This window comes from Melanaphis sacchari, unplaced genomic scaffold, assembly GCF_002803265.2.
Source record: "Melanaphis sacchari strain LSU unplaced genomic scaffold, SCAv2.0 Contig48_pilon_pilon, whole genome shotgun sequence".
In the NCBI taxonomy this organism is placed as follows: Eukaryota; Metazoa; Arthropoda; class Insecta; order Hemiptera; family Aphididae; genus Melanaphis; species Melanaphis sacchari.
In genome coordinates, this window is record NW_020271327.1 from 604655 (window position 1) to 615943 (window position 11289).

At 28.2% G+C, this 11289-nt stretch overlaps 1 protein-coding gene across 1 annotated transcript; it reads left to right on the plus strand.

The window, feature by feature from the left end:
- The first annotated feature begins 1216 nt into the window (after positions 1 to 1216).
- On the plus strand, positions 1217 to 3012 carry LOC112598591 (DNA-directed RNA polymerase subunit beta'-like). The gene is made up of 2 exons (XM_025345115.1): positions 1217 to 1255; positions 2204 to 3012. Exons 1-2 carry the CDS (start codon positions 1238 to 1240, stop codon positions 2870 to 2872), a joined length of 687 nt encoding a protein of 228 aa, XP_025200900.1. The 5' UTR covers positions 1217 to 1237; the 3' UTR covers positions 2873 to 3012.
- The last annotated feature ends 8277 nt before the right edge of the window (positions 3013 to 11289 follow it).

Consider the following 11289-nt stretch of genomic DNA (forward strand, 5'->3'; position numbering starts at 1 on the left):
AATATATGATGCAAAATTCAACTCATTATAATCAATGATATAATCATGAAAACAATTATAATATTACATCTTGTTAAATCATACATTCTGTTTCCTAAGTTTTTTTCGTTACAAAGTTAAAAAATTTAGTTTTTACCTTTAATGAAGTTTTTTAAAATTAAAATCAGAAAAAGATAAATTTAATAGAAGTGAATAATTTATTGAAGTCACAAACAAAGAATTAGATGAAAATAAAATATATTAATTAAATTAAATTAAATGCAGATAATTGTACAGGTTATTTTTCAATTTTAAAAAATAACATGAATGTTACATTATTAAAAAAAAAATAATATTCATACCTAACAATAATAATAAAATTATCATAATGTTCATAATATCTGCAAACACAAATTTTTAATCACAAAATAATTTACCATTTTTAACTAATTTAATCAAATCTTTGAACATAAAGTATATTATATGCAAAATAAATAATTTTTTTTAATATCATATTTTGCAAGAATCTTAATTTAGAACGCATAATATATATTTTTCTTATGAGTTTTCTATAAATTATTTCCCAGTTAAATAAAAAAAAATAACTTATAAAAAATCTTTAGATATTATAGTATTATATTTTATCGTAAATATTTTAATATTCTTGTACTTTATATACTTATCTAAGTATCTTATCGAAGTGCTTTACCGATATATAAATAATTACAATCTTTCCAGATGGTAGGTACGTATATAACTAATTATTTCCAATATTTCCAGAGATAATAAGTCCTCCGTCGAATCACTAAAAAGTAAACACGATTACGCGATATTGAAAAAGCTTTTGGCATGCGTATTTATGTATTTACTAAAATAATTCGTTCAACACTGTGAATATTTGGAATAAGACACGGAAGTCGGAACCTACTCTTATCGGGTTTAGGCTCAAAATGATATTAATGTGTAATCTATGTCAGCTATATTCAGTGATTCGTGACCGGGCTTTATGAGGAAATGAAATGAAAAATAATCGACGAAACAACGTAAATATTTGATGACGATCGTTATAAATAGCGTTATCGGAAGTATTCAAGTAATCTTACACAGTGACCTTGTGACTTCAATGGAAAATCAATTAAATACGGTGGTAATACAACATAATAATATTTTATATAAAATGCCACTCGTCGACTAAAATTTGTTAGTACCTAGTATTTTAACGAACAAATAACAATAATTAACTGCTGTAGTGACGACGATGACTTATAAAAACATGGTGAGTTGCTGAATTTTACAATAATTATATTGTCATTTTGTACAAGCTAATTATTACCATAAATCATAACTGTAAATATTGAAATATTGAACTTATCTTAGATCTCTCATGTATATTATTACTGCAGTCTACTAAGTACGGTTTTCGTTTAAAGGTCTAGGTGTAGAGTATCTATATGGCTATTTAATTTAGTTATATTCGGTTAAATTTTAGTTAATTTAAAAATATATGACGATAATAATAATATTATAGAAGTGATGAATATTCAGAAAAACAATAGCTTACACATCACAGTGCTTAACTTACTATTTAATTTGTTACAATTTGTAGAACAAATATTTCACTAACAATTATAACCTAATGTTCATCTATATAAAATGCATATAAATTTAGGGGCAATTGTAAATTTATCTTCAAATTTGTTAATTCCACTCTAAAAATGTCCAAATCAATTTCGAGTTTATGTAGATTCTATTTGAAAGAATAAAAAAATAAAATTATATAATAATATTAAAAATATTACTAATAATAGTTAAAATGTTTCTGTGTAAAATATAATTATCTTTTTTGAAATGTCTGATTTTGGTATTTATATTATAACTGTTATTGAATAGCTTGTTTAATTATCAGATTAAAAAAAAAAATAAGATAATGATAGGTCAATATCTCCCGCGTGTTAAGTAATTAGATCATATAAAAGTTTGCAAGCAGTTAAAATTCATGACAGTTTATTTTATAAGTTCAATTTTATCCGATTGAATTTACAGTAGACACTGTAATTTTATTCCTCACATACTCTATTCTTATACATAATGTTAGTATGAAATTTAATTTAAATATATTTATAATAATATTATAATTTTATGCAAAATTTACATGTACCTTGATTTGGGATCTAATTTTACGAATTTTCTTAACGTCCATTTAATTTTTTCTAACGATTAATAGTTGGAAGGTTACGCTATGGTGACTGTCACAGCAGGACTTTACTTGTCGATCTTCGGGAGCATTGTTTGTGATGAAAACGAAGTTAATATTGCCTTTGGATCGAACCATATAAAGCCATGGCGAACTGCCGGGAATTTCAGTGGTGACTTTATAAGGAGTCGACGGTTTGTGGTGGTTAATGGCGACGGCGTGCCCGAGTACGGTGGCGCGGACGACGATGACTACAATGTCGTGTATGACTATGACGATGGTAGTGGTGACCACGATCACGACAACGACCACGACCACGGCTTTGACCACGACCACGACCACGGCTTCGACCACGATCATGGCTTCGACCACGACTACCATGACTTCGAGGACGATGACGACGACGACGATCACGGTTTCGACGGTCCCGGTTACCATCATCACCATCACGTGTGGTGGCATCACTACTATCACCACGGCGAACCACACTTACCGTTCCCACTATTTCCACCAATCTTCGTGTACAAGCGACACGGTTACCGCCGGTGCGATAAATGGCCGTTCGTGTGCAGGAGTACTTATGAAATGATCCAATGGCTTCAATGTTATCACGAATTCCTTGCCAAGTCGGAAATCAACGACGAGCATGGCTTGCACGGGCTGGTCACTCACGCATGGAGGAAGTTAACGGCAGGATAGTATCGAATGTCAGGATTTCGAAGGCGGTCGGAGTGGAAAATCGTGATTTTTACGACTATTATTTATAACATTGCGATTTTTTTTTTATTCCCATATTGGTAGAAGGATTTATATTTCTAGACTGCCGGAATGGTACCTTTTGTTTTTTTTACGATCTAGTTCCGGTACTAAATTATTTCATTAAGAGGTTCTGGTTCCGGTTCCGGTTTTTGAAGAATATAAATTACGGGTTAAGGTCAAAACCAGTATTTAACTGTTCTAAATATTAATTTTTTAACACATATTCTTTAGATTTGTCTTATTTTTTTTATACATAACTACATACAATATTCATATAATAAATAGATCGTAATAAAAAAAATAAATAGTCATTTAAATTTTAAGATATCACATCAAGAATTAAACAACTATAATCAGTAATAATATTACGTAGTTTATCAGTGTTTCTTATAATTGAAAATAATATTACGGAATTATATACAAAATTTGGGACCGGTCCAATGTGTGATCTACCAATAAATGGCTGATCCAATGTGTGATTAACTATTAAAGTATTTTTTAAATCTGATAAAAAATCATCAAACATTTGAGTTTTTACCGGGTGGCATGGCCGCCACCATTTTTTTTTTAACAAACCAAACAGTTGTTACTTAAAAGGTTTTTACTTTTTAAATATTCAACGCATTTCAATTCATCAATAATTATATTTCTATATAAATATCCCATTGTTGTAGTAGAGTTCATTTTAAAATTTAAATCGTTACAAAACAGTTATAAAAAAAAAAAAATTGAAAAAATCGACCAATAAACGAAATGACACGTATGAACGCTAAATGGTAACTGAATGTTTAAATGATGTATTTTAAAAATACAATACAGTCGTAAAAACCATATCATATCGATAATTATATAAGTATAGCACTATACATATAGTGTAAAATATAGATATGTTTTCAGTAGATCACACGTTCTACCTATAACGCTTTATCATATATATATCAGTTAATCGGTAGATCACACATTGGACTGATCCCAAAAATTTAAATTATTGAAAAATTCAATACTTTTCATTTATAATTATGGGTTTCTGTTACAATTCCGGTTATTTAAACTCTGTTCCTGTCTACAATATTTTAAAGGTTTCGTGGTTATAAAATTGGTTCATTTCGGTTTAATTCTACTCTCTGTTTTTATTATCCTGCAATAATTCTCTGTAATAATACAACTAAAACGCCACAACCGAACGTATTTTTTTGAGCCTTGTTGGCCAACTGTCAAATTTTTGTCTCTTCACATCATTACACCATATTAGTCACAGTTACCGTTGAATAAATTATCGTGGTTAATTTTCATTAGTTGATCAGATTAGAATTAAATTATTATTTTTGTAATTTGTCCAATGTCAAGATCTTATTTTACTGTTTGATAAAAATTAATTAATTTGAAAAGCGATGGCGCGTGGTACAGATACGATTTATCGATTAACATCGAGCGTGCAAATCATAATTTTATTGTTGCGGGATATGGCTAAAGGACGTTGATATTCTTATTGAAATACATGCGTATGGATGGAAATAAGAATATTTTAACATTTATAAAAGAAAAAAAATTTAAAAACGGTTTATGAGAATTAAATTAATTAAGAATAAAAAAACAAAAATGAATTTGTTTTTCTCAAATCGTGAAATTCAGTTAACTGGGTTAGGACAACCGCTAGTGTTATACATAGATATTTACTATGTATTATTATACGCGTGTGTGTAAATTGAACGTATAATTTTAATTTTAATATTTTTGTATCACACTCGATTAATTTTAAAACTAATACAAAAAAAATGTTAAAATTTAATTTTACAAAAGGTCAGTGTACATAAATAAATTAATGAATACTTGTAGTATCAAAATAATTTGAAATTTTATTGATTCATATTAATACGAAAAATGTATTATAAATTGTATTAATTCGAAGTTCACATCTCATAATAATTTACAATATGACGCCTTAATATTTTTTTTTCTATAGTATAAAATGATGTAACATAATTATAATCGATATAAAATTATTTGTTTAATTTATATTTATTTAAATCATAGAACTCAATTATTATAATATTTTATTATATCATTCAAATCAAAATAAATTTATTAATGTTGGATGTGTTAAAGTTAAACCGTTAACTATTTATTTTAAACATATAAATGTTTCTTGAAAGGTATTACATGTTATATTACTATATTTAAACAATTTATTGGGTATAACTTTCAACTTGAGTTTTTTATTGACACCAAATAAACAACGAATTTAACAAGTCAATAGTCAATACACATAATATGAATAATATATATTGTTGTTTTAATTGTTCTCAGTTATAAAGTGTATTGTACAATAATTAATTTATTATTATGATTATTAAAAATATGAAACTTATTTTGTTTTTGATTTAAATTTTATAATTGGCTTATATTATTTAACATATTAATTTAAACGGACTTTATTATCAAGTATTTTAAACTTAAAATTCAGTTAACTTTAAAAGTGTTTTAAAAAAAATATATTTTTACCAATTAAACTGTAAACTATGTATTATTTATATTTTTGGGAATTGATTAAAATTAAAATGGTTAAAATCAAAAATGTAAAGAAGAAAATTAATTTATCAAAATTCGCAGTATAAATAAAAGATATTATACATATCAAATCAAGTTACCATAATAGAAATGTAAGTAACATCATTTTTGCATTGTTATTCTATAATAATATGATTAAATTAAAACTATTTATGTTGTTAAAATTGTTGATATACTAATGATCTGTATTAATTGTATTCAGTTTATAGTAGGTAATTTCATATAATTTTGTAAGAGTGATACCCTTGTAAAAATTAAATTAAATTATGTATGCATTGAAACTTACAATGAATGTGTACACCTATATTATATTGATATAAGTAAATTATATATTTTGTATTTATGTAACAATTTTTTACTCGATAAAATCGTAAATTGCATATTACGTTAAAACATTAGAATTTAATATTAATGATTGATTAAATCTGAGTCCTTACCTTAAATATTTTTTCAAAAGACTAGCATGTCTTTATCACACATAATTCGTCCCAGTCGTATTTATATTTTAACATGGCCAAGGGAGCTTAAAACAGGAAACTGAGATATTGCATTGACTTGAGATAAATTAATCATTTATTTATTTGCACTGCAGCTTCATTTAAAAGTCTAATATTGCAGGCTACAATATGAAATATGTAATAATACTTATGAATATAGTGTTAGAACTATAGAAGAGGTTATTTGAAGATTTTTCCAGATCTTTATAAAATCGTAAGTTTACTTAACGCCATTATGTTTAAAAAAAAATGTAATTTCATATATTCTAACCATGCTCTGTAATGATCCAAAACGTCAAATATTTAATTTATATTATTGAGTTGGATATTATTTTCTTAGTTGGATATTTTCACTCTGCGGAAATAATTAAATTTGGATATTTTTAAGAACAGAATAAATAATAATTAAAAAAAAAAAAGATCAAAAAGTTGTTATATTAACGTATTATGCAGCTTATTGGAAAACGGTTGTTGTTGTTGTTGTTGTTTTTTTTATTGTTTCGTGATGCAAAAATGTTCACATAATTATCGGATTTACCAAAATATTTTGTGATTTCTACAACACATATTTTGTTATTTGAACGTTATTTTTATTTTCCAAAACAAAATTTTAATATTGTTATATTTCAATGATTATTTTAGTGTTGTTGCAAGTTTGCGACCTTGCAAGGAATTTTGTGAGGTTTAAATGCGGTAATGCGATAATATAAATTTAGACGCACCAACCAAGTAACCCTATAATGACTTTTTTTTCGTCTTAAGATTTTATTTTAATCATGTTTTAATGACCGAAATAATTGCAAAGTAAAAATAATGAAGAAATGGAACGTTTAATAATAAATATAAGTACATATACCTGGTAAGTGGAACAGATTCAATGTGATTTATAATAATCACCAGTTTAATTTTTGTAAGCCATTTCCCCACTAAATATATTTAATATTATCGACAGACAATATGAAAAAAAAGAGTGCTTACTGATTATATTGTATAATTATACCGTTTATGCTAGTTTCTTACAGGTTTTAAGCTTCTTTAGACTACTTCGTTGAATTATATTTCACCGACCAACTTATTTTTCAAACAATTCATATAATGATTTTAACAAACATTCATCTTGGATAAACGATATAAATACTATCATAGTTCTAAAAATAAAAGAAATATCAATTATTGTTATTTCACTTTACAGTACTATTATATAGCAAACATATTTTGACCTAATCTATTTTGGTAATATGAAATATTTAAATGGTAATACCAAAAAAATTATATGTTACCTAATATCATCTTAAACTTAACTTTTTTTATGGTTGAACCAATTTTTTTTTTTTATATAGTATTATGTTATTTTAAACGTTTTTGTGAGTTAAGCTGATTTGGCGCAGTGCGCCTCAAAGCATAATATATATATAATATTACATCTTTACAAATTTCATCTATATAGTAAAGGTGTGTGTGGGGGAGGGGGGTAATCCTCGATTCGTTTTAATAAAATCGTTTAAAACATATCGATATAATAGTTGTATTTTATCTAGCTGACAATCCATATATTTGGAGTTTATACTTTATTTTGATAATTTAACATACCTACTGCGACTCATATGATCAATTTACAATAAACAAAATCCAAAAATTTAGAAAAATAATATTAACAACAATTGTTTTAATTACTAATAACTATAGTTTCAGTGTTAGGAGTAATGGTAAGACAAATGGAATTATTAGAAATTATTCCGTCGGTATTTAAACAATAATTTAATGAAACATCGAATATTTTTATTTGCTAAAGCGCTAAAGCTTTTCGTTAGTTAGTTTCAATGAATATCTCGTCATGATGCACATTTAACATCTGTGATACATTCGACAAGACAATATAATATAAGTAAGCATTGATGTATAAAAAAAAATCCATGTTAGAGGGTGATATGAACATTTTTTGAAATCCGATGGGCGATGACTATATGTATCGATTTTCTCGCAATATGACATACGGCGCGCGTAAGTCGTAGTTTTTATGACGAAAAAAAAAAATAAATCTACGTTGCTGGTATGGGAACCGAGAGATAAAAAGGCTGCAGCAATGGTGTAGCCGTTTTTTTTTATTAGCAGTAAAAAAGGGCAATCGCCACGTAGCCAACATCCCCTGCACCCCATCCACTCATCACCTAAAAGGCCGCGTGATTACACCCCGGCAATGCAGAGGAAGGTAACGGTCATGCGGACCTTTACGATGTACACACACACACACACACATATTTAGTAGATTTAAACACACAACACATTAGCCTATGTTGGAACCCTGACTTTGTCCGATTGCTTTCGTTTTGATCTCATTTTTTCGCAACAATTTACAACGTCGGTAGAAAAATTTGTGACACATCTTCATGATACAGAGTCATATTTGGGAATCATCCAAATTTAGTTTATGTTCATAATATTATCAATCTATCATCATAATATAAATAATATTATATTTAACTTACATATTATGCTTTTTGTCTTTTTACAATCGTTGTGTTACTGTAATACTATGTTGTTTTTAAAGCTTAATTTTACTCATTTTAATTGTATATTGCAGTCAACAATAGAATAAAATAAAACAAGTTATAAATAAATAATAACATTAAATAAAAACGAGTTATTACCCATTCAATATTACTAAGTATCAACTAACTATAAACAGTTCTATTTCCTTAATCGATAAACTTTGCAATCAATAACCACGGTTATAGATAGAATTCTATTTACAGCTGTGTCGATAACTCATTACTCATTAATGATTGATGATTATGATAACGCATTATACAAACTCTCTGATAATTATTGAAATTGCAGTGTTTTAAACATAACAATTCAAAGATTAAAATGATTAAATGATTAAATGCTTAGTTTCATTTCATGATTCTGAAGATTTTTATAGTGTATTTGTATAATGTATACTAATAATATCGATATATCATATATCGATACTATGCAATTACTAATCACATTATTACCCTAGTGGTAATATGAATGTATTGATATGTTTAGCCCAAATATTTTATTCTACGATAATAAAGAATACATATTGTTATATTATGGTAAATACTTACAATATTTAAGAATTATAAATAAACTCCAAAAAATGTTGACGCGTGTTGAGCCATTTAACAAATTTTTAATCCCGTAGTAAGAGTTTATTGGATCGCTGACAAAATAAATTAAATATTTAAAGATTTTATACACGCACGCGTTACCCTCAGATTTATTAACTATCCAGATTCCAGAATTAAGTTAACGTATATTAGTGTATTGCGATACACGATAAATGTGTGTTTTGTGTTTATATAACTTAATCATAGTGGCTACATGGTGTCGAAAAATTGTCGTACAGATCAATCGAGTTTCGAAAACGTAAAATTGGGTTTTTGTGTAAATTATGTAACCTAACCTACCGTCGGGTCGCTGTAAATTGTGTCCTATTTTTAATTTTTTGTATAAATTGCCGCCCGGGTATATTTTATATATACGTACATTTTGGTCAAGGTTTATTTTGTATATATGTAAACTGCGGCCAAGGTATATAATTTGTATAAAATCAATTTATTAAAATCAATATTTTCCTTCCCATTTTTCAGATTTAGGACTGGCATTATAATTGTTTTAGTATTAGTATGGTTAAAAATAGTGGTTTTGCTGTTTTTTGTTTATAATTTAAAAATGTATTAATAAAAATTACTAATAAAGTATTAGGTAAAAATGTGTATCAATCATTAAAAAATATATTATTAAAAAAAAATTGTAATTAAGAAACTGGTAAAAATTTGTAAGATAATTTCCGCACAAATAGTCTAATCGAGTAATTTTTTTTTGCTTGCAAATCATACATTTTTCATGTATAAATGTTTCTTTTTTAGTCTTTTTATTTTGCTTTTTGTTCCCAGACTCCTCAAGCTGATATCTATATCATAGATTATTAGTTATTACTAATCTTTAAATTGTACAGCTGACCGGAAATCAGAATATTCAGGGCTGCAATTTACGTATATCATAAAAATACACAAGCCGCAATTTACATATGTTTTAAAAGTACATGGACCGCAATTTACATAGTATATGACTATGACTTGTTTTTGGGGACGCAATTTACAGACTCCGCTACCGTCGTATACGCGGAGATGACTAAACCTAATCTTATTAGTCTTATGTATCATACTAGTGATGCGTGACTTATTTTTTTCATAAACCGCAACATTTTGATGAAAAGATCATTCCCTCTACTCACATACACATGTATAATTATAATACAATTATAAATTTAAATTTGAAAAAAAAATAATACGAATAGAAATATTTAATTTTGTATATACACGCACACTCACACCCATACGTATATACACACTCGGACGGACGTGTAGACAAGATGCGATGAAAAAACGCTTTTCCTCGCCATCTGTTTCGTATTACTGCTGCCTACAATTTTTTTTGTATCTCTTCGTATAATATTTCATCGTCCAGACAACTCACGTTATTTTCCTCCCCTCCCCTCCTCACATTTGCTTAGAAATTACGAGTGAGAGCCGACTGCTTCATCCACCGCACCATATTACAATCCTACACAATATACGTATCCTAATTATCCCCATCTCGTCCGTGCGGAACGTTGCCGATGAATACAAAATCGCGGGTCTGCGACTGTACGTGATCCGGCCGTGCGTTGGCAAAGTTCCGAGGGGTCGTCGACGATGCTGTGTAGTAGCGAGTGGGTGGTTGGCCGGAGGTGAGCATAAGTGTCCGGCGGGTCGAGAATAAATTTCTCGGCGTTCCGGTTTCGACATGACATGGGACGCTCGGGATCCTAGTCCACCGTAGGTAAAATACGTTTGGCGGATGTTGGGGGGGTGGGGTTGAATCGGTGACGTTAGAATATAATTTAATTCTCAACCTCAAGAACTCGACTTAGAGGCGAGGAGAAAAAAAAAGATTAAATATACGTATGACTACAGCACAATCGGTTGGTTGGTATTTGTTTACCTATCCTATCGCAATGAAAGAATAATATTATTCGCATCATGCAGGTCAACCGGCACGCGTTCCGTTTCGCAGTTAAGTGATTCAAATTTTAAATCAGTCAATTCTTACGGTTGTTTTGTTGTAGTAGCCATACGTGTATACTGTATATATAATGACGATATTGTCTTCGTGCATCATAATATTAACAAGTGTATGGTATATCGATGCAAAGATAAACAATAATATCATAAATATTAACACAAAACAATTCAAATACCATAGGTGTAACGAGGGTGG